At 54.2% G+C, this 24,211-nt stretch overlaps 1 protein-coding gene across 12 annotated transcripts in view; it reads right to left on the reverse strand.

Moving 5' to 3' along the window:
• The window catches only part of NDST1 (N-deacetylase and N-sulfotransferase 1), a 58,729-nt gene that overhangs the window by 18,076 nt on the left and 16,442 nt on the right, over positions 1 to 24,211 (reverse strand). For 5 of the 12 annotated variants that reach the window (XM_072954738.1, XM_072954761.1, XM_072954742.1 and 2 more), the window contains 5 exons: positions 11,730 to 12,626; positions 5,530 to 6,024; positions 2,554 to 2,641; positions 1,214 to 1,368; positions 357 to 542 (listed from right to left, as the gene is read on the reverse strand). In XM_072954738.1, coding sequence (XP_072810839.1) covers positions 357 to 542; positions 1,214 to 1,368; positions 2,554 to 2,641; positions 5,530 to 6,024; positions 11,730 to 12,242 — 1,437 coding nt within the window. In that variant the 5' untranslated portion in view covers positions 12,243 to 12,626. Of the gene's footprint in view, positions 1 to 356; positions 543 to 1,213; positions 1,369 to 2,553; positions 2,642 to 5,529; positions 6,025 to 11,729; positions 12,627 to 12,818; positions 13,105 to 14,673; positions 14,697 to 18,386; positions 18,412 to 21,930; positions 22,024 to 24,211 lie in introns of those variants that run through there. The other 7 variants (XM_072954724.1, XM_072954728.1, XM_072954705.1 and 4 more) reach the window with 4 other exon arrangements.

Consider the following 24,211-nt stretch of genomic DNA (forward strand, 5'->3'; position numbering starts at 1 on the left):
ACATACTTTACACATTAATGAACGCACTGTCTCCTGCCACTAGAACGTCGAGTCTACAATGGCAGGGACTTTTGTTGCTTTTGTGCATTTCAGTATTCCCAGTGCCCTGAACAGGGACAGACACATCTTCTACACCAGCAAACCAATAAATGAGACAGAGGTCTGTCTCAGGGCCTCAGCAGAAGCCCCTTTAAAGCAGCTCACCCGTCACGAAAGCATAGCTCAGAAAGGGGCCAACTGGCAGCCCTCCTTCCCTGGGATTGAGAGGCTCAGGTGCCAGAGCAGGCAGCAGAAACTTACCTGAACCCCCGAACCAGTTCCCCAGAGTCATGCTTCCCACTCCGGGCCGCACTCACCATGATGCCGTTGTGGATGAAGCCGCGGCGGTAGCGGGCGGGCTTCAGGTGGGGGTACTCCTCCGTGCTGGTCACGCGGATGCTCCACACCTGCTTCCAGGCCTCATACAGCTGCACGTGCACAGGGTACACGCCCGAGTGGTGGGGCGCCACCGCGTACCCCATGTCTGTGGGAATGCCGTGCTCCTGGGGAGAGGAGGGCCAGGGCAGGGTGAGCATGGGGCTCCCTTCCCTCTGGGCCTTATTTCCCCTTTGTACAACAGGAGAGAGAAATCAGAGGCTAGAACGGCAGGGCAGTGGGGCTAAGTCCAAGTGGGGACTGATGGGGAAGCTGAGGCTCGGGCAGGAAAGGGACACGTCCAGAGAGAGGGACCGGGCCGAGCCGGGACTCCACCTCTCTCTCAGCCCCGTGCTCACTTCCTCCAGCTCAGGAGTGAGCAACAAGGGCGGCGCCGTTCCTGCCTCTCCGGGCCTCTAATTGGCTGCTGGGCCCAGGTTGAGCCAGCTCCCAGGCCTCATTCCCTCCTTGCTGGGCACCTTCTCCAGCTTTCCAGGGGCCCCCACTCCAGCCTGAGGATGAGAGCTTGGGCTCAGGAAACAAATAGGCCTGGGTTTAAGTCCCAGTCAGACCTCTTAGTAGCTGGTGTGGCCTCCCTGAGCTTCAGTTTCTTTTCTAAAATGAGGCTATTGAGACACCGGCCTCTTGGGGTCTCTGTGAGGCTTCAGTGACACAGTGGCTATAAAGATGTTAATAAAAAGCTGTCAGAGGGAACTGCTAAAGCAGCAGGAGGCCAACAGTCCTGACCCCAGCCCAACCCCGAGCCCCCCAGTTCTGCCCTGTAGGGAATCTTACTCACGACAGCGAACTTCTTGTTCAGGGCCATCTGCTCGGCCAGCACGGACTGGTTGTGGAAGAGGTGGGGCTGCATGTGGCTCCACATGTGGGGGAACCACCAGAACTCCTTCACGTACGACAGCAGCAGGTCGTCCCCTGCGTCCTCAGCGTCGGTACCTGCAGCCCGAGCACAGGCAGCTCAGCCCAGCCCACCCGCCACGCGGTCCGGGGATGGCGTGCACAGCCGCAGCCCACCCAAGAGCTGCTCAGAGCGGTTCCCTGAGCTACAGCACAGAGCAGAGCCCCAGTCCACAGCTCTGGACTCCAGTCTCGAGTGTGACCTTGACTCAGCCAGTGATTTTGGCCAAGTCCTCCCAGGCCCTGGGCCCTCGGGGCCTGTCTGTGCAATGCACGGTTCAGAGGCAAAGATCCCAAGGCTTTCTTCCAACTCTGACTTGCCTACTCTGATCCTACTCCTGTTTTTCTACTGGGTCATTTGCCTTTTACTTAGTTACTTACAGAAGCTCTTTGTATAGATACAAGATGTTTAACCCTTTTCTGTGTGTTTCACTACAACTACCTCTGACATGCTAAGGGTTAAGAATATTTAAAAAACACAGAGACAACTCAGTATCACTCTTACATGGTTTAGGGCTATGCTGCAGACTTTCCCCTCCAAAATTGCAGACTAGTAGGGTTTTGCCTAGAATTCAAGAGAGGCTATCCACACTGTGGCCCATGCAGAAGGCAGCTGGAGGGAACGCTCACCGCAGATGACGGCTCAGGGGTTGTTCCATCCTGCCTAGTCCCAAAGGACAGCATGTGAGGAACTCGGGAAAGCCCCCAAAAGGAAGGAAGGCAAGAACCAGGCAACCCTCAGCCTTCAACCTAAACCCTTAAGACTAGAAAATAAACTCATGACAGTGCTCATCACCGGAGCAGCTACAATTATAGGGCATTTTCACTTTCTCTGCTGCATATTTCTATAGTGTTCTTAAAAGTCAACAAATTCCTTTTTAAAGCAGAAATAGTATAAATCATATCAAAAAGGGGAGGTGAGAGGCAGACAGGAGGGACAAGATGTCCACACCCACGACAGCAGAGCCTGAAGGCTGGGCACAGACGAACGGGAGCCAAGGCCGTGTCGTCGCTGTCCCCAAAGACTCTCTGTCCCAAACGCCCTCTGCCTGGGGCTATGACTGCTCTGAGGGCTGTTTGCCTTGGGGGGACCACAGGGCCAAATGTGGCCCTAACGGGGCACATCAGCCCACCTGCTGATGACCCCTTGGAACAACGCTCCAAGGGTCTGCGTGTTCAGGGCTCTTAGAAGTTGCTAGTTGGGGCAGATCCAGGCCCACTTACCTGTGTGGAAGAACTTCCCTGAGTAGCCCAGGTTGAAAGTGAAGTTTGGGATGTGTGTGCGTAGTTCATTCTGCGTATCAAACAGGGCCTAGGATGAGCAGAGGGAAGAGAGAGGGGTGAAGGGAAGCCAGGAGCCCCCGACTCCTTCCACTGAGGGCCCAGAAGGGTCCTGCTACTGCAGAAGCAGCTACAAAGTTCGCAGGGCCCAGCAAAAAACGAAAATGCGGCACCCTTGCTCAAAACTGTCAAAAATGCCAAGAAGGCAATAGCAGAACATTAAACCTTGTACAGCCCCTTTCCACACGTGGGGCCCTGTGTGACTGTGCAGGTCCCAGACCCATGAAGCCAGCCCTGTGCCGCCACCTCCACCAGGTCTCTGGCAAGACAAGACCTAGACTCTAGCCTGGTTCTGCCATGTCCTTGAGAAAGCTCTGCAATGTCTCCAGGCCTCAGTTTCCCCAGGTGTGAAATGGAGATAGTAAGAGCTCCCTCATGGGGCTCTTGGGAGGACTACATGAGATGCTGCATGTAAAACAGCCTGGTATCTTGGTAAGTGATGAAAAAATGGTTTTCTGTGGTCACTGCCCCTGTGAGCCTCATGCCTTCATCTGTCTGACGTGGGGGACTTCTCCTCACTGGTGACTCCAAGGCTGATGTCAAAGGACACGACTTTTCCAAAGATGTACTGTGTGCCCAGCAATGCAGTGTTCCCGTGCAGGGCTCACCCAGCGCTTTGCTAGTCAATGAAGGGATGTTGACACTTGTGAAACAAACGTACAGTTGTACTCTGGAGTCAGGACTGAAAAAAAATCCCTACCCGGCATGATGCGCCAGACTGCTAGGAATCCTGCAAGCAGAGCCCGCTCTCAGAACACTCTGCAGACGAAAAGTCCTGGCCCTCCTGGGACCACCAGCGGCATCTTATCAAGGCCATGCACTACCTGATAGATATCGATGCTGGAGCTGTGTGACCTTGGGCAAGGTACTTCACCTCTCTGAGCTGTAGTGCCCTCCTCTGTAAAGTGGGACTTAAAACAATACCCACCTCACAGAGCTGCTGTGAGGATCAGATGAGGCCACACACAGAGGGGCTGAACACTCGCCAAGCCCTGAATAAGCACTGCTGTTGATATTATGTAAATGGCACCGTACGGCCTGTACTGTACAAGTTCGGGAGGCGACATTCATGTCTCTGAAAGAAAGGCTCCACTGTAGCCAGTGCCTGGGATTAAAGAAGAAAAAAACAAAGAAAAAAACCCCAACTCTGCCCTGACTCACAAGGATGCTTAAGGCAAATGGGACCTGGCTGGCAAAACACTTTGCAGTCTGCACTGAGCTGAGCGCACGGAGGTGGATGTCTCTGTTGGTATTCTCCTACAGAAACGGCTCCAAACTCCTCTCGTTCTAAAAATGGGGGAAATGAGGACCAAGAAGGGCTAACTCTGGGTTCACAGGAGACACAGTGGACCTGGCAGCCTGATTCCCTCATGGGGTCAACCCTGGACCAGTCTCAAGGACTCACCCTGGTCAGGCAGCAAGGACCTAGGTTACAGCAGGAGAGAGTAAGATTGGGCCACCAGAAGAAAGTCCTAAGTAGAAAACAGAGGACTCTCCTTTGCTAGAAGTAGGTCGTGGCATCACAGGAAGCCTCAGAGCTAGATAGCTCAACAGGAGTTGTCTCAAAACTTTTTTTCAACAGGGGAGCCCTTGAGGAAGTGAAATCTCAGGAGCAATCACACAGGGTAACGCAGGTCAGAGCAGCACTGTCCCGACTCAGAGGCAGCGCCCGGGGGCGGGCGGAGGCGCAGAGCCCTGCGTCTGCACACGCCCCTCACCCTAGCCATCCAGGCCCCTCCCATTCACCCCACCTTGTCATTTCACTGCTGAGGCTCAGACAGGGGAAGCGACTTGCCCGAGTCACCCAGTCAGTTAGGGTCAGACTGGGACTTGAGCCCAGGTCTTGACTCCCCACACAGCGCCTGCTCGCCAACAGCATCTGCTCTGCTCCTCTCCTCTGGAGGTGTCAAGGGGAGCAGAGACTTCACTCCTGACTGAGGCAGGAGGACAGTCCCCAGCCCTGAGACCAGGGCTTCCTTCCAGGCCCCATGGCCAGTCCCAACAATGATCTCAGGGCGGCAAAGCACACAGCATCCACAACCTGAGTCACTCGAGGGCCAAGCATTCCTCTCACAAGCCTATTTTTCAATCCTCCTCCTAACATCAAAAAGAAGCCTTGGTTTGATGCTAATATGTTTCTAACTCTCGCTAATCTCGTGGAAGAGAGGACAGGCGGTCAGCAGGCAGCGGAGCCCCTCTAGAATTTAATCCCCTGTTTTGTTTTCACTGGATCTACTGTTATGGTTGCCCTCTGTTTATGGCAACTGATACCGATTTCCCCATTTACAGGAGTGATGTCGTTTCCTTTGCAAAATAACTTGGAGTAAAAGAGTGAGTAGATGAAAATCGTATTTTAAAGACTGCTTAATGGTCTTAATTTGCAGCCTTCTTTTTAATAGGGATAGATGTATAAAATTCCGTGGTTTGCAAAATGCTTTTAATACAGTTTAGCGTGGTAAACATTTTTTGAATTAAACACATGTTCCACTATCTACACAGACCTCAGTTAAACTGTGCCTTGTGTATGATTCGAGCTCCAATTCTTATCTTATGAGTTTTGCAGGAGCTCTGGTACTGACAGACATTTTTGAGAGTTAAAAATCCCAGCTAGATTAAAAGGCAGGTAAATGACTCTGCCCAGCTCCTATCTCTCCATAGTTATGCACTCCAGATGCAAAATTCCTCTATATTCAATATAATTTTAAGTGGCACTTGTTTCTAATAAGACAGTAAAACCAAGCAGCCAACGGAGGGGGACTAGCAGCACAGGGGAGGTGCGGACAGCAATGTCACGACAGGAACAGCGAGGTGTGAAGGCGGCAAGGCCCACCCGACTCGGCCTGGTGCCCCCGTCCATACCTTCACGTCCTCCACCTTCATGCGTGTCCCCTCCTTGCCCACGAAGATGTCATCGATGTCTACCAGGATGTAGCGGTCCAAAGGCAGCGAGAGGCGCTTGCCCGTGAGGAAGGCCACGGCGTCGACGAAGACGAGCTTGTGCAGCCAGAAGTTGAGGTTGTTGCCAAACAGCACACGCTGGATGCCGTCGTGGAGGCCCAGGTCCTGGACCACGGTGGCATGCAGCGCGGCGTGCAGGCCGGCGTCCGCACCCAGGTGCGGGATGGACTCGGACGTCCGCGTCTTGGCCAGCAGCACCGGCTCGTAGGTGGAATGGTTCGACTGGAACACGGTCCAGTCCTCGCCGGGCAGCACGCCCTTCTCCACCTCACTGGGCCGGGTCACGTAGAGCAGCGGGGACTTGGGGTTGATGCTGCAGTCCTTCAGGCCCAGGTTCGAGTGCAGGAACAAAGGGAAACCTTTGAGCTGCGCACTCAGCAGGCTGTTCTCATTGGCCTGCAGCCGGGTCGGGTGGGGCGGGGCAGGGAGGGGGAAGAGAGCCATCAGGTCTGGAACCCCAAGGGACCACGGGATTGTCTACAGTTCTCACTAACACACTCATGGAGGGCTCATCACACTCCTGGCCCTGTGCTCACCCAGATCCACCCGTCATGATGCTACACCAGCTAACACATCTGACGTGCTTACCAAAGCCAGGAACCAGCTTGTGCACTTTACCTGAAGGAGTGTGGTAATCCTCACGGTGACCCCGTGACGAAGGTGTGTGTCACTGCCATTCCCATTTTACAGATGAGGAGATTAGGCCCAGAAAGGCTAGGTAACTTGTCCAAAATCACACAGAGGAAGGTCTAGCAGTGGAGAACATGGACTCTGCCACCAGACTGCCTGGCTTTGGGCAAGTTATGTAACTGCCCTGTGCCTCAGCTTCCCCAGCTAGAAAACGTGGCTAAGAGTGGTAAATCCCTCAAGGGGTGGTGGAGGAGGATGAGCGTTAACAGTGGCAAAGTGCTTAGCACAGGGCCAGCGGCATCAGCCTCGGGAGGCGGGTTCCTCTGTCATCCCACTTCACAGGCGAGGAAACCAAGGCTCGGAAGGCAGTGCTCCCCTCAGGCGCACAGTGGTCAGGAGGAGCCACACCTCACGGCCAGACAGTCTGACCCCGGAGCCCACGCACCTGACCATCAGGCTTTCCCACCTGGGGTTTCCAAGCTGCCTTTGCCACACAGTCCTTTCCTCTGGAGAAATCTTAGGCAGATGCTCATGGAGAAGAGATCAAAGAGGAAGGGTCTACTGGTGGTGCAGGAGCAGACACTCCACCCCACAGCACTCCCAACCTCCCATATGCCCCTAGCACTCCCCACAGGAGTCCAGCTCCCCGCACATTCCTCTGCTCCCAGGGCCCTCCACTGCCAGCTCCCTGGGGATCTGCAGATAGTACCAAGAGCCTCCCTTTTGCCTCTTCCCTAGACTCATAGGCCCTGCTCCTTCAGTCCGTCCCTCAGCCTCCCAGCCACCTGCCTCTGAATATGGTATAATTTGGCCTTTTCCCTATGCCAGCTCCTTTCAGTCTTCCAGGCCTGACAAACTCCTGCTCATCCTCCAAAACCCAATGCATATAACCTCATCTCTTCACTGGTCTCCCTGGGATCACATTAAAGCCTCAGCTGCAGCACTTCTCATTTTGGCTGCTGCACTATGTTTAGGGTCTCCCCACCCACCAAGCTGTGCCCTCTTAAGGGCAGAGGCTACATCATTTCCACCTTGGATCCGTGGTGCCAGCACAGGCTTGACACCCAGTGGGAGCAAACACATATCTGATGAGTAACTAGATTTTTTAAAAGAAAGAGGGATAGACAGATCCCTAGTTCCTGGCAAGTGACAGTTGTTAATTGTGGGTTTCATTTGTTCATTCCACAACTACTCACTGTGCCAGGCACTGTGTTAAGTTTCCAGTGAGGAAAAGAGACATGGCTTCTGCCTTTATGAACCTTAAAGGTGAGCAGGGAAGAGAGAGAGCAATCAAAACTGCAGAAATACACAAAAAAACTTCAATGTGGCACATGCTACATGGAAAAGGTTCATAGTTCTAGAAGAGTAGATAAGTGGGCACAGTCAGTTGGCTCACGAGAGGCTTCCTGGAGAAAGGGATTTTTGAACAAAGATGTAAGCAATGAGTAAGCATCAACTATGGGAGAGGTGGGAGCCAAGCTGCAAGGTAGGAGCAAGTGCAAAGGCCCCGAGGTTGGAAAGTGCTCAGTACAGTCAAGGAATAGCAAGAGGCCAGCAGAGTGATCAAGAGGAAGAAGAGGAGATGAGACAGAAAGGTCAGCTAGGGGCAGACCTGCAGGACCCAAGAGGCTTGAAGTGGCAGTGGGAAGCCATCAAAGACTCCATCAAAAGGTTCTGAACAGAGGGATGACAGGTTCCAATTTGCATTTTAAAAAGATCCATCTGGCTGCTGTATGGAGAATGAGTGGAGTGGGACAAAGCAAGAGCGGACAAAAGGCATGGAAAGAGGTTGGAGACGGAGGCAGGCTGGTGCACAGGGCCACCCTAGGGAGCTGGCCAGGTGAGCGCTGAGCAAGGGCACTCCACTAAGGGCTGAGCTCTGTGCCCCAAGTGGAGATGCATCTGCTCAAAGGGTGCCTTTTACTAGTAACCTCCACCCAGAAGTGCTTTTTTCTAATTCCCACGAAGGCCCCGCAGGGCCCTGGCCTTGTAAACTGAGATAAGGGGCCTACATTTGACTCCACACACCAGGAATAACTGCCAACTTCCCACCCTCTCCTGAGTCAGCCTCTGGCGTTGAGAGCCCCATCCTGAGAGGCCTCCTCCCCCAGCTCCAGGCTCCCCGTGACCCCTAAGCCAGCCCTGGGGACAAAGGCAGTGAAGGCCAGAGACATTTCAGGCCCTGTCCATCACCTGCTGTGGCCTGGGAGGCCACACTGGACCACAGGCGCCAGGGGATCCCATTTCAAAGCCCCGATCCTGAGCTGACTGCCAGGCACTGGCAGCTCTGCCAGCTGCCCAGCTGGGAGATGTCGAGGAGGGGAGAAAGCCAAGTTGCTGACTGTCCACCCCAGTCTGCAGTGAAAGGAACCAGCTGGAGAAGAGAATGGAGAGGAAGCCCGAGCATCGCAGAGACTGACCTCTGCTGCAAGCCTCGCCCCACGGGAGGGGAATTTCTTAGCACTGGGGACCCACTGAGGAGACACCGAATCTTCCAGTGGGGTCATCAGGCAGAGGAAGGAAGGGTCCTGGCCCGGGAATGGGGAGCCTAGTACAGATTTAGGTAGTAACTAGCTGAATGATCTTGAGAACCTTGGGGCTCCCAAGGTGTTTCGTCTCTGGACCTCAGGTCCCCCATCCATCACTTTGCTCTGACCTGCTCACTTGCGGTTGGGTTCGAAGGGATGACCATGGTTGCAGAATCTTGGCTCTGACTTACTAGCTGTGTCAAGTCTACACAGTCATTTAACTTTTTGAGCATCAATTTCTTACCTGAAATTAAAATGCCCACTTCACAGAGGAGCTAGCTGTGAGAATTACATACGATAGAGTCTGCAAAGCAAGGAGTTCAGGGTCTGGCATGTAGTGAGTGTTGCCCTCTCCCAGGGTGTGCTCAGCCCCAGGGCACCTGGAGCTGCAAGGCTGAGCCAGGAAACAGGGCTGCCAAGGAAGACCCGCTCCCACCCTCAAGGACCTCAGGGGCACATGCTGGCCAGAGCCACGAGACAGATAAAGTGCTACCATCAGCTGAGTTTGCTAAAGCAAGATGACAAGGCATGCCAGCTGCCAATTACTGGGTGGCTCTGGGTACCAGGCACTGTGCTAGTGCTTCCCACCCACTGTCCTGTTTTATCTTCAACACAGCCTGGTAGGGCAGCTGCTGTGACTGGACCCACTTTACAGATGGGTTGAATACCCTGCCCAAGGCCATTCTGTCTATAACTGACAGAAAGAGTTGAACCAGGTTCTGGACTTTTCAGTTTCTGCTCTTGCACTGACCTGGGAATCCAGTGCCAGTGGGCACTAGAAAGCAAATCTCCAGATCCCTGGAGTCCCAGGCCCAAGGCACAGCAATGAAGCAGGCTGTGCAGAAGAGCTGAAAGATGCAGCTTGACCACCAGAGGGCTCCCGTTAGAGAAGAAAGTCACAGGCCCCAGATGGAACCAAGGAGGGGTCTTGTCTTACACACTAGGGCAGGAAAAGCATGAAGACCTGGAGTTGCCATGGACCCCACAGTGAGACTCTGAGCACATCCCTGCCCCCAGGGTTAGGAATAAAGCCCCTGGAGCCAAACCGCCTGGGTTCAAATCCTAGATCTGTGCTCATCAGAGGTGTGAGCGTGGGCACATTTCTTCACCCCTCTTTGCCTCAGTTTCCTTCTCTCTTAAATCAGGACGACACGTACCTTGCTTGGAGGATAGTTTGTGAGTGTTAAATGTGTTAATTCACATAAAGTATGTAGGAGTGCACGGCGATGGGTGAGCACTCAGTGAGTGTCAGCCATTGTGATGTTTTTCAGGCCTGGGACTCTGGATCACACCTAATGAAGTTCACGGCAGGAAAGGGAACAGAGTCCAGAAGCAAAGGCAAAACAGACAATGAAGCTGTCTGACACTGTCACTGCTCAGCCATAAACCAGGCCAGCGCTTCCCAGACGGTAAGCCGTGAAATAAAGGGTTGTGTCATCAAGCCAGCTGGGGAACAAATCTCACCAGGTTGCTCTACTGCAGGACTTCTAAGGGCCTTCAATTTCTTGGCCCACAAAACCTTTATTAATGGCAGAACATCCTGCTCCATTAGTGCATGAAAGAACACGCTGTGAGAAACCCTCCGCTAGACCAGGCTCCTCCCAGCACAGAGCACAGGGCCAGGGCGCAGCAGTGCCAACAATGCCTGGGGCTGAACGGGCAGCTGTCAGTGGACATGGACCACTTCTGATCCATCTCCTGCTCCTCTCCATTCAGGCCAAGCAAGAGCCAGCCTCAGGACCTGTGCATTTACTGTCCCCTCTGCCTGGAAGGCCCTTCACACAGAGCCACAGGCTACTCTAACTTCCTTCCGGTCACTTTATCAAAGATGACTTTCCAGGCCATTTTATCAAAACCAGCACCAACTGCCCATACCTATCACCCATGTGCCCTTCCCAGCTTTTTTTTTTTTGTACTAATCACCACCTGCCACATGGTATGTTTATTTGTTCACTGTCTAGTCCCCCACCCCACCCACTGCATTGAAAGGTCAGCTGCGTGACAGCAGGGACTTGGCACACTTTGATCATCACTGTGTCCCCAGTGCCTAGCAGAGGACCTGGAACACAGTAAGCGCTCAGTAAATATTTGCTGAATGAAGAAACAAACACCCCTGAGCATCCAACTAGAGTCCCAACAACCCACCTTGCAGGTCAGAGTTCTCTGGCCAGACCCTCCGGATCCCCCATCCAGCTGTTCCCAACCTCCTCCCCAAGGACAGCTTCTCCACGACACTTTCAGCAAGGACTATGTGCCCGCAGTCGCTCTGGGTGCCCCATGGAGCCCAGAGCAGCTCACCTGCCCACTGGGATTTCTTTCTCCTCTTTCTTCCACTGCAAAATGGCTCTGGTTTGAGAGGTGCATAAACTCCACACACCCCTCCACAGCCAAGAGGAAAGAGCGCAGGAGACAGAGCCCCAGATGTGAAAGTCTGGGCTCAGATCCTGGCTCTCCTGCTTAACAGGCTGCACAGCCTCAAATACATCACTTCATCTTCCTGAGCCTTGGTTTACCCATCTGCAAAATGGGGACACATCCCATCCCTTGGGAGGACTGCCATGACAGGCTTCGAGGCACCCAGCAGAGCACCCATCCCAGGGGCCTCTCTTAGGCACGTGCCTGCTGTGTGCCAGGTCCGATGCACAGCAAGCAATGCCTGTTTTGTGCTCCTCATAAAAGCTAATACTTAAAAAGCACCTACTACTTGAAACAAAAATTAAATTTAAAAAATAAAATTAAAAGCACCTACTAGGCACTGTGTGCTCCGAGTGCCTTATCTCTACTCACACCTGCACTCCCTCACCCTTCATACACCCTAGGAGGAGGTGCCGCTATTGTACCCATTTTACAGGGGAGAGAAGTCAAGCACTCAGCTAGCCACTGTGAGCATGGGATTCAGACTCAGCTGGGGCTCTCAGCTGCTGGGAGACCCCTCCCCGTTACCTTGAAGAAGCCGATGATGCCCACGCCGTAGGCCACGCAGTACTTGTCCAGCAGCTCCCGGTTCCAGGCGTCCAGGTTGACGTACTTGAGGACGTTCTCATAGATGATGAGGGCGAAGCGGCCGCGGCCTTTGTCAGTGAGCGTCGGCATGTCGCCCTTGCCGGGTGCGATCTCTGTGCGGTACTTGAAGCGGCTGGACTCTAGGATGGCCACCACCTCCTGGCCCAGCTGGGAGTATAGGCTCTCCACGAACACCAGCACCAATGGGTCCGTGCGTGAGGGGGTGGCCGCCTGTATGGGCTTGAGCGGCAGCAGGCGGCTGGGGGCCACAGGCGGCGGGTCCCCACAGTCAGGCTCGGGGGCATCTGCCGAGGGCTCCAGGCCCCGCTTCCAGCCATATAGGTAGTAGGCCGAAACAAAAACACTGAACAGGCAGAAGATGAACAGCAGGAAAAGGACAGCCTGCGGGGACACGTGCCGACACTGCCTGCGGAGGCGCGCCAGGGCGGGCATCCTGGCCCCGGAGACCTCGGCCACCAGAGGCCCTGCCTGCCCTGGCCACCCCAGGGCCCCACGCAGGAGGAGACACCCGAGTCGTCCACTGACCAACAAATTCACAGAGACTCAGCAAGCAAGGTCCGCAGTGGGCAGCGGGAGAGGAGGATCCGGGCCCGGCCCTTCCTCCCAGCCAGGGGCGCAGTCCGCGGCTGGTTGCGCTCCTTCCTTCCTCCGCGCCCCTTTATGTCACCATGGCAAACCCCCACGTGGTCCTGTGCACAGCAGAAGTGCCCCAGGGCGTCAGGGCCTCCTGGGGGGGCTGGGTAGTGGGCCGAAGGACACTGGGCAGGCCCGGGGGTGCCGCATGCCGCTCGCTCGGTGGGGCCCCTGGGGCCCAGGCTGCAGAGAGAAGAGGAGAGTCAGAAGGATGTCAGTGTGGACTCTGGGGGTCGGGTGACTGTGGACGCACAGGGCCTGGCTGAGGTGGGCCCAAGTTTAACTACTGCTGCCCAACCTGGGTACACGATCGGGGGGCAAGCTCCTTAATCTCTCTGAGCCCCAGTCTCCCCATTTGTTGACAACAGTACCCACCTCACAGGAGGCCAGAGGATTAAGTCCAGTGATGTGTGTAAATCACACAGAGCAGTATCTAGCATGGGGTGCCAACAGCGGTAGTTGCTCTTAATTATCAGAGTCTCAGACGAAACCAAGAAAACTCCAGAAACAGGAAAGACAAAGTGAGACAACAAACGCTTGTAAGGCTTGGGAGCTAGAAGCAGAATTCTAAATCATGACCGAACACCACGTCCTCACCGTCTTCCCCTCACTTACCGCAGTGCTTCCCCACCCCTTTCTCTCTCTCTGAACGGGCCCAGCAGCCCCATCTGACCGATGAAAAGACAGAGGCCCTGCGAGTACTCAACTCTGGGCTGGGAGGCATCAGCGGCGTGGCTGTGCTGGAAGGCCCCTCTCAAGCATCAGGGATCTCACCTGTGAAATCACCACCCCCGCAGCACAGGGCGAGAGATACCTGAGTAAACCTGTCCCAGGAGCTTGGTACAAGCAACACTTAAGAAATGGCAGCTGTCGCTAATTGCCCCGAATGCAACAGGCATCTCTCAGCCTCAGCACGTGCCCACAGCTGCACACGCCAGCCCGGACAGCAGGTGACTGAACCCCCTGCCTTGAGGATCCCGAACTTGCCGAGGGACCTGAGGTGAGGGGAAGCACCACCCTGAGTGAGCCTCTGCCCACCCAGGCAACCAAAACTCGGCATTCCCACCTCCCCTTGGGCCGATTCCCCAGCCCAGGGCACTCCACCTGTACCGGTCTCACTTAATCACGAGTGGAAGCAGCTGCTGAAAGCTGGCAGGCGCACTCCCCGTGGAGGATGGGGGATGGGGGACAAGGTCAGAAGGTGTGAGGGCCTGGGCTGGCACAGCCAGGGATGGACTGTGAGCCTCAGATCCAGGTTGGAGATAAAGATCTTCAAAATCCCTCCCAGACCCAACACTGTACAGTGTGCTCAGCGTGGGCACAGTATAGAGACCCAACAACTGTACTTCTAGGAACTTATCCTAGAGGTAATAATTGCAGAAGTGTGTAAAGATTTCCCCACAAGAATACGAATCCCAGTGCTGTTTATAGTAGCAAAGGATGTTGTTTATAATAGCAAATGCCCAACAATAGGGGACTGTCTTTAGCAATTATAATGCAAGCATGTGATGGAATCCCAGGCAGCCATTTACAATATGTTGAAGGAGGACATTGACTGACATAGAAGTATAATTACCACATACATTGTTAAAGTGGAAAACATTTATAAAACAGTATGCATTGTCCTATTTTTGTTAAAAATGTTCTGCATAAGCCAGGAACTGGTACTAAATCCAAAAAACAAACAAAAAAAGTTAACAATTATCTCTGAGTGATTTTTATTTTCCTCTTTTTGTCTCCTAAGTTTTCTACAATAATTATTATTTTTGTGAATATAAGAAAACAAATGTTTTTTAAAGAAGTGCTCAGAAACAAAAGGCAGGGGTGTGAAATAAGGACACATCTTAGACATCAGGTCTGCTCCCATTTTTGCCATGACATGCCGTGTGACCCGGGACATGCCTGCTGCTTTCTGGGCTTCCTGCCTGTGAGAAAGGGGCCTCATGATGATGTCTGGTGGCTGTACAACCTCTGACATGCTGTAACATTCCACAAAAGTCCCTACTATGTGCCGGCACCACGGGAAACCCGAGGCAGCCAAGAAAACTGGCACCTACGATGCAATGTGACAGTGAGGGAAGGGAGGGTATTTGAGAGAAGTGGGGCACTTAACCACCTTGGAGGAAGAAGAGGGAGGACCAAGGAAGGCTTCCTGGAGGAAGTGGTACCTGAACTGACCAGAAGGCGAAGTAAGGGTTGAGTAGGGGTAGGAAGAGAAAGGGGTACATACCACAGCTTGGAGATAAGGGACAGGGCAGAGCTTTCCAGGGAGTCCCTGTAATTTCAGCTGAGAGCAGGGCAAGAAGGGGCAAGCTTCCTGGGCGGAGCCAGGAGAGCTGGGGTGACTGGTTCTGTTTATTCCCAGGATGCACCCGGTGTCCCCTTTTCCACTGATAAGGACAGCCCTCTGCCCTGCAGCCACAGTGAGCCCCACCCCTTGGCCAGGAGCCAGGACAGGAGACCAGTGGGCGGGAAGGCAGAGCTGCCCTAAAGGTGCCCTGCCTGCTGTCAATGCCTGGGGTGGCACCTGCCCACTCGGGCCACCCAATCCCACTTCCTCTGCAGGCCTGGGCTCTGTGGTCACTGGCCTTCAGTCTATTGCATTAATGGCCTTTCAGCTTGTGTGCCAATGATGCAACCAGCAGAGTCTCAGGCACCTAGGGGTCACAGACGCCTGTGGGAATCTGACAACATTTTCCCGTTAAAAATATGCACATATGCTGCAAAATGCTGTGCCCCCAACCCCACCTGTGGCCCTAAAGCCCTAGGTTAATACAGCCTAACAGTTACCTGTGCAGACTAGAGCCAGGCAGCTTCGTTCAAACCCAAGCTCCACCACTCAGTAACGGGGTAATCTTGAGCAAGTTATCTAACTTCTCAGGGCCCCAAGTTTCCTAATCTGCAAAACAGGAAAATCTGACATACTTCCCATAAATGAGTGGATACTTCAGAAGTACTCAGAAGCACGCTGGGCATGCAGTGCTGAGTAAGGATCAACCACTGCTGTCATCCATTCCCGTTGCTTATTTAATGTACTTACAATGTGGGTAACAACTGAGCCCACAAAGCACAGCCAAGCTCCGTGCGCTCTCTCTCAAGTCTCTAACAGCTCTTGGAATCCAAATCCCCATTTTCAGAAGCCATGCCTTGCCGGGGAGCTGGATGGATGGGCAGGGTCCAGACAGAGGCCAGGAGACTAGAAGAGGCCATGCAAAGCCCAGGTCCAAGAGAGGGTGAAGTAGGAGAGAGGGCCCCCGTCCCCAGAGAAGGCCGAATACCTGGCAAAATGCTGGCCACCGGCAGGCTGGCAACAGGGGCCTCCAGCACTGCCCCACTGCAACCCCTCAAAGGCCTGGCACTAGCCATTCAAGACCCTCGACGCCCGCCTGCACCTCTGTGGTTCAAGGAATGGCAAATTGGGGGGCTTCTAACCCCCTTGGAGCCCCACCCAGGCCTCAAGGACAGCTGCGGGCTGAGTCCTCAACACCTCTCTATCGCCCTGGGCCTTACCGACATCACCAGACGTTTTCGTAAATCCCAGCCTCGCCCAACGAGTCACCAATCTTGGTCATGCATCTAGGCCTTTGCTAATGAAGTTCCCATTGCTTGGAATGCCTCCCCCTACCCCATGGGACACTTACTCATCCTTCAAGACCCCAGTTCCAATGTCATCACCTCTCTGAAGTCATCTCCACCCACCCCCCTCTACTCTGCTTCCATGTCCCATTCTTCAGGCTCCCGCCCCATCCCCACTCCACAGCATGGAAGCTGAAAACCAGGACCCTCAAGCCAAAATAGGACACAGATGTGGGTTCTTTGACAGCATTTTAAAAAATCTGAAATCAGTTGTAACATCTTAAAATCAGGAGATATCAAACCTGAAAGTCAGAACTTCCAACTTCCTTAAAAAGAACGCATTTTAGTGACACTAGGCATGCATCCCGACCGGCCACCACCAGCTGAGGCACTTCCGGCACCAGCCTCTGACAGGCTAATATGGCACCACAGCCAACCTCCCTTCCCCATCTGGCATCCTGCCCAGCAGCCCCTGGACACACCCGAATAATCCATGCAGCGCAGACTTGGAGTTTCTCCACACAGCTCCGTACTCTGGAGCCTGCAGATCGCAGGGCAGGACTTACTGACCTGTGCATAGGCAGGATCTGCCTGGTACATGACACCGGGCACACACAGGCCCTCTACACGTACAGTTTCCTTTCCTCCCCTTCCCCACATGCCTGGGTGCCCCAAAGGACAAGTCTGAGTCGTCGTGGAAGCTCCCACAACTTTCCCCAGCATAGGGCCTTACTGAGAACTCAGGATATGAATGAATGAGCTGTTATTATTCCCAATTCACAGATAAGGAGACTGAGGCTGCAAAGTGAAGTGACTTTCATTCCTCCATGAAGCCCAGGTGTTTCTATAATAAAAATAACAATACTATTATAATTATTAACATTGTTATTTTTACTGCACTTACCACGAACCTGGCACCATGTTAAGCACTTTTTCATACTTTCTCTCAATTAATTCTTACAACTAATACTGTTATTATTCACATTTATAGTTGAGGAAAATGAGGGGAGGTGCTGTAGAACTCAGTGGGTTCAATCCCCAGTGCCTCCACTAAGGAGGAAAAAAAAACAAAATATAGTTGAGAAAAATGAGGCTCAGAGAGGTTAAGTCACTTGCCTAAAATCACACAGCTAGTCAATGGCAGAGCTGAAATTTGAACCCAGACCCCATGAGATGGCAATGGCTCTAGAGCCTACAGGGGAATCTTGACAGGGATGGAGGAGAGCACCAGGGAGCCTCAGCTATCATGGCCTCCATCCCTCAGCCAGGTTTCCACTATGCTCTCCCAGCCCTAGGCCTAGCTTTCCCTGCCAAGGTGCTGGGGATAATGAACGAGATGCTCTGGTCGTCATGGAGATACCATGGCAACGCTGCACTTCCGGGAAATACCACGGTAACTGTGGCCACTGTTCTGGAGGTGAAAGTCACTCCCTACCCCACCCCCCACTCCAAAATGCTCTGGTGCCCCCACAATCCTCTCTTCAGAGAGGAAGGAGGCAGCGGTATAAGGGACTTCTCAGGGACCAAACTGTCTAGAAAGCAGGACTGGAGAGGGGTCCGGCTCTGCCGTGGGTGGACAGGTGGGCTCCAGGAGTGACACCAAGAGCTCCCTGTGCCTTTCGTGATGAAGAGCACCTAACCACCTGACTCCCAGGTACTTGCTGCCTACAAAGTGCAGCAGGCCTCCTGCAAAGTGCTGTGCACATCGTGCCACTTCACCCCAACCACCCGAGGGGCAGCAAAGCAGTGGCTGCTAGCACCTCTGTTAAAGGCTCAAACTGGAGCCAGCCTGCCTGGGCTTAAATCTTGCCTCCATTATTTACAAGCCTTGTGACCTTTGTGCCAATCTCTCAATCCCTCTGAGCCTCAGTTTCCCCAAGTGTAAAATAGGGCGAAACTAATCTATTTCGCAGGGCTGCTGCCAAGATTGAGAGATGCTGTGTGTAAAACTGCTCAGTGCCTGGGACACAGTGATCTAGGCTAACAAAATGATTATCCGTTTAATGAATCTGGAAACTGAGGCTCAGGAAGGTACTGGCCCAAGGCTACATATCAAAGTAACAGTGGATCCAGAAAGAGGAAGAGAGGTCAGATTTGGGAGCACACTGGAGGTCAGAAACAAACAGATGATCCACTCCCTGTACTTACTGAACACCGCTAGGTACCAAGCATGGCACTGGGCACTGAAGATGCAGGCCTCTGGGCTCCAAGGTTTGATGTCTCTGCTGTGATGATGCCTCGGGGTGAATGACGGCAGGGCCCCACATGCTCACCCAGCCCAGATTTCATTTCCTGCCTGGGTTGCTCAGGACCATGCCCCCTACTTCCTCCATACTCACATGCACACGAAAGCACAGGTAAACTCACATGGTGCTGATATGTTCAAATGCTGGCATCACAGGCATCTGTGCCACAGGCACACGTAAGGAGCAGACAGCTGAGAGGAGGTGCAGGAAGAGCCCTGCAAGCAGGCTCAACAGTATGTGAATGAGCACCCGGCTTGGGGGAGGAAAAGTGGCTGCAGGTCCAGGCCCCACATGCAATCCCACGGCCACTCCCCACAGCTGACCCAGCCCCTCCCAGCCTGTCACACCCCCAGCACAGTCACGCCACCACCCATTACCCAGCCCCACCCTACAGCCGCCCTGCCCCAGCCTGCCCCACCCACCATGTACAGCAAAGAAAATCCTCCACATTTGCTTCCCAGCTGTGCGGGAGTTTCTCCTGCACAATCACACCCTTGGGAGGCCGAGACCAGAAGCAGATCCCTTCCTCTGCTGGAATTTGCTGCACACCCTCTCCCCCACAGCCCCGCAGTGCCGCCTGGCTGGGGGCCAAGATGCTGCCTATCAGTCACCCTGGAGTCCAGGGCCACCACCAAGGGACTGTCGGCAGTCTCGCTCAGAGTCTCAGGGTTGACAGTGTGCAGTCCAGCTGGTAGTAAGCACACAGAGACACTGAGGCCCAGAGAGAAAAGAACGTCCTGGGGTTGTACCACCAGGCCTGCCCCACCCCCACCTGCCTTGGCCCATTTTCTTATCCACTAACACCCTGCACATCCTTCTCTAAGGCCAGCCTCAGCCAGAAGTTGGAGTCCACCAGCTGTGGATTTCAGAAGTCCTAGATGAACTCTCCAGCTCTGCCCCCCACCACACAGTGCTGGATTTACACTGCCAGATGTCAGCTGTTCTTGCAACTAAACACTGGTCCCCAACTTCACAGAAAGCTTTCCAAGGCAGAAGCCGTCTCACATCCAGGGAAGATACTCAAGAGTGATGTGCCCTTGCCAACCACCTTCCCCTTTTTGAATCTCCTATGAGGAATCGCCAAGTTAACTGTATTAAAACATGAACTTCCATTCATTAGGCACGGTATGCCTGCGCTACATGCTATTGTCCAACCCTTACAACAGCACCACGACTTATATTCCCCTCATTTTACAGATGAGGAAACTGAGGCCCAGGTGGGCCTGTGACTTGCCCAGCAACAGAGCTAACGAGCCCTTCGGCAACACACGCCCTCCGTGGTCACCTAGGACAGAAATTAAGGGCCAGCAGACTACACATCCCATTCTCTGCTCCCTTTGAATACCTCTTTCTGTTTTTATTTTCATGCATTTTATGTGTGTTTTAATATCAAAAGCAGCCTCTCCAACGATCCTTCTTGGAAGCAGACCCACAAACCGTGCATAAATCAATAAGCAAACAAAGCATAAAGCACTCGTTCTCAACCTGGGATCTGTTGTGGGTTCCCAGCGTGGAATGCCCAACCAAAACCTTAGGAACTTAGACCCCTACTTGTTGAGAATTTGTCTTTCTTCCAACAGGGCCTGAGATGAGAATTTACCTTTGCACCAGCTCTGAAATAAAAGGGTTTACCGAGCAAACAAACAAGGCAGTTTGTGGGATGGGGGTGCAGAGTAGGGAACAAAACAGGTCAAGACCAGCCGCCCTCTGGTCCCACTGAAGCTCCTGATGCAGAGACCAAGGTGGGCAGGCTCCTCACAGGGCAAGCTCTTTGTTAGCCCATGGAGCTCCCCAAAATAGGGCCCTCTCCACCCAACCCCCAAATCCATCTACACAGAGTCAAATCCATTCCTAGCTATTTTTCTTAAGCTCAGATCCCAGGCACTTGAAAAAAACTAAAAAACGGAAAGACATTTCTTTGCAAATACCATAACCTCCCTCACTGACAGCAGACAGCACAGACTGAGCTCCTGGTAACTTGCCAGCCCCTCATCAGTTTTCCCCGATTTATCACGCCCAATCCTCACACCCTGAGGGGTGGTGTCCCTGATATGCGCACTTTGCAGACAAGGAAACCGAGGCTCAGACAAGGTATGAAGCAGCCTACTCAAGGTCACGCAGCTGGGTAGGCGTGGAGCTAGGACAGTCCCAGGCCGGCCTACCTTGGACCCCCATACAGCTCGTAACCTCTGTACAGCTGCCCAGCATTCCTCACTGTTCTTGCCAGAACAGTCCCAGAGACAGGCCTCCTGCAGATGACCACCGCAGCTGCCTAAAGGCAGGCTGACTGGCTTTTCTGACAACAAGAAAGCCTTCCTTCATGGACAGATGGGGCACCACAGGTCCCCAGAAAGGCAGGACCTCAGCCAAAGAGTCGTCACCTTCCCCTGCCCCGAGGGGCCTCTGTCTTCCCAGACAAGCAGAGACCCCACATGGGAAAGGGAGGCTGCCTCTCTGCCCCAGGGAGAGGACTCATGCTAAGGAAAGGGAGAGAGATGTAGAGTGAGGGTCAGAAGCAGGAGATCTCAGCTCACAGGGCCAACATAAAGGACAATGGTGACAGGCACGCCTCACAGGTCTGCTGCACGCCGGGTACTATAGCAAGCACCTCCCAATCATGACCTCAGTTATTTGTCATTTTCTCCCAACAAAGTAGAAACAGGTTTATCATGCCCTGATCTCCTCCCTGTCTGCCACCCCCTAGAGAAGAGCCAGGAAATGCTGGGCAGCCCCTGCCCCTGCCCTGCCATTTGCCCACCCCAGGTTGCCAGATGACCCCTGAGAGATTCCTAGAGGCGGGAATACTCGAGGGGCCTCCACCTCCCGGATACAGAAGCAAAAGTCCATGTGGGCCTGGAGTCCACACCAACATCCCCGTGCCTCCACTGGCTCCTTGTGTACCTCTGGGCCAGACCCTTCCCTTCTCTGAGCCTGTTTCCTTGACTGGACAATGACCAGTGTGGATCAAATCAGAAGCTGGTGACCTCCTGAGGTTACAGAATCCTTTGAGAATTTCATGAAGACTGGTAGAGGACTCTCCCCAGACAGACGCCACATTCCATACAAATTCAGGGTGGTTGTGACCAGCTCCCACCCCAAAAGCCAACTTAAAAATATGGAAACTCTGTAGGGGCCCCTCTGGCTTTGACAAGCTGCAGCCTCACCGTCTAGACAGGACCGAAGCCACAAGTGTAACATGTGAGCACCCCAGGACCTCATCCCTCTAGCTCCCGCCATGGCCCTGAGGTAAATCTTTATCTCCCAGACCTGCTGGCTTCAGGTGGATTTATGGACTTGCTGAGCTGTCAGGAGAAGCTGAAAGAGAAGCTGAGCCCTTCCTTCCCACCCCTCCGCCACAGTCCCCTTCTCCTCCATCAGGAATCTGCCAGGTCAGCCCTGTGCCATCTCCCTGGGGCAATCCTGGGAGCTGGGGCACTTGAGGAACCTGCTTCTGGTCCTGAACGCAGACACAACCCAGCGCCAGGCTTGGGGGCCAGCTTGCACCACTGCCTGCACCCCCAGGCCCCTCCTGCATGGGTATGAACACGCACACGCTGTGGGCACACACACATTAGACAGACCTGGGAGGACTGGACAGGAGGGAGGGGACACAGGGCTGTGGTAAGAGGGTACAGGGAGGCGGGGGAGAGAACAACAGGACCCACCAGAGCTCCAGACAGCAGCCGCTCAGCTCAGCTCCACTTCACTTCGCCGCGTCCTCTTAATGGCTCCGCACTCCTCACTTAACACAGCCGCACCTAATCCCAGAGCCAGGACAAATGGCATTACTGTCGGCCCAGTCCCCTCCTGGGAGGGAGGGAGGGCCCTAGGGCACCCTGAGCCACCAAGCACGTTCCGGGAAGCCTCCAGGCCTCCTTCTTACCATGTCTCTTGCCAGAAGCCACCAGATCCTACCTTCTGACCCTCTGGAAGAGGATGTCTTTCCCTGCTCTGCCCCAGGCCCAGGGACCCCACAGCAGGCAGGGGACCCCCCTCAGAGGTGCCTTCCACAGAAGAGGAGAAAGCACATCCCTGACCTTGATGTCAATGGGCCCTCGAATTCCTCTCAGGAAAGGTGGCAGCCCGGAGTGGAGGAGCCCTCGCTGGCAGCAAGGATAACTGGGCTCTGACTGCAGCTCTGACTGACTTTCTATGTGATCAATGCAAGGCCCTTCCTCACTCCAGACCTCAGTTTCCCCACCTGTCCCAAGAAGAAGAGGAAGAAGGACCAACGTCCCCACATTAGGCCAGCTGGTGGTCAGAGAGTCTGTGATGTTGGCTTTTGGCCCCTGCCCCAACCCCAGCTCCGCTGCCAGGCCTCTCCCGGCGCCCCATCCTGCAGGGGGGCGACAAGGGTAACTGCCAGAGTGTGGAAGTACAAGAGCTGAAAAAGGCCTTACAAGGCCCAGAGAGGAGAAGCAACTCGGCCATGGTCACACAGGCAACTGGACGAGGGCTAGGCTAGCCTGCATTTGCTCTTCAGCAGAAAACATGTTAACAGCGTCCACCTGCAAACGTATTTGCCTTTTTAGAGGACGCCAGGGAGAGCACAAGGCAACTTGCAAATGACGGAGTTTCAGGCTCCAAGAGCAGCAGTGGGGAAAAAAAGTGGCATGTTCGTATATGTATGACCTGGGGATGGAGCCGTCTGTCCAAGGCTTCTCATGTCATACCACAAGGGTGGCCGAGGCTCCTGCCAGCTTGGGGAGACCCCAGGAACCCCGCAGGATTAACAGCCTTGGCCACTCCTTAACAAGTCACCTGAGGCCCAGCCCATAGGCCCAGAGGTGATGATGGGGAGACTGGCCCAGATGGACACCCTAAGACCAAGCTTCCCAGAAGGCACAAAACCCTTGGGGAAACTGAAAACGCTCCAGGCCCTGTGGCCAGAGTGGAGGGAAGCCAGGTACGCAGGGGGCAACAAAGAGGAAGGGAAAGCCTTGAGGCGCTGGGAGCTGCAGAAGCCCCCTAATCTCCTGGAGGCCTGATGGGCACAACCTGGGCCTGCTGAGACCAGGGAGGTTTCATCAGGGCCCACATGAAAGCAGCCTCATCTCTCCAGACTCGCTGCAGCTTGTTACCACGACGGGAGCCCGCTACCAACACAGCTCCCTCGGGGTGAGGGGCTCAAACGCTTACATGGAGGCACAGCTGGCAGGGGAAGGGGCAGCAGGTGGGGGGAGGGGCGTGATCACAGACAGCGAGGGGGCACAGGAACACAGACAAGCACGGGGAAGGCGACCCACTTATCGCAGGCCTCTTTTAAAGGGGCCAGGGGGCCTCGATGTGACTCTGGAAGGTGCCTCACAGGTGTCCCCATACCCCCAAGGCTTGAGTCAGGAGTTCCTGGAGTCAAGAGACTGGAGTTCTAGTCCTAGACTGGGCTAGGGTGAGGCGTCAAGGCGCCAGGCACAAACATGAAGGAGGCGCCCACTCTCGGGGGGCTGGAGTGCACCCGTGCAACGATGAGGAGTCTCGCCGCGGCACCTCCCCACAGTCTAAGTGCCTCCCTCGCCTCACCCTAGGCCCAGCCTTGCACTCACCAGCCAGTGACCCCAGCCCAGCATCAGCTCCTTTCGGGCTTGCTTTGTTCACCAGTAGAATGGCACGGCGCCAGATGACTCCAAGGGCCCTCCTAACTCCTAGGTGGGTGATTCTGCAGGGAGCATAAACTGGCCTCCACAGCTCATCCCCAGAAATGGGCACAATGGCCCCCACTCCCCACCATCCATAAACTCATCACACACCATGCTTCAGGCGGGAGACACATGATACAACCTCCCTGTATAACCACATGCTACGCCTTTGCTAAAATGCTTGGCTTCTGCTTCATCAAGGCCTCATCTTACAAGTGTGGGAAGTGAGGCTCGTAAAAGTTAAGCAACTGGCTCAAGCTACCAGTCGGGAAGTGCTGAGCTGAGATTCGAACCAGTGTCTGGTATTAAT

The sequence above is a fragment of the Vicugna pacos genome, chromosome 3 (genome assembly GCF_048564905.1).
Source record: "Vicugna pacos chromosome 3, VicPac4, whole genome shotgun sequence".
Taxonomy (NCBI): domain Eukaryota; kingdom Metazoa; phylum Chordata; class Mammalia; order Artiodactyla; family Camelidae; genus Vicugna; species Vicugna pacos.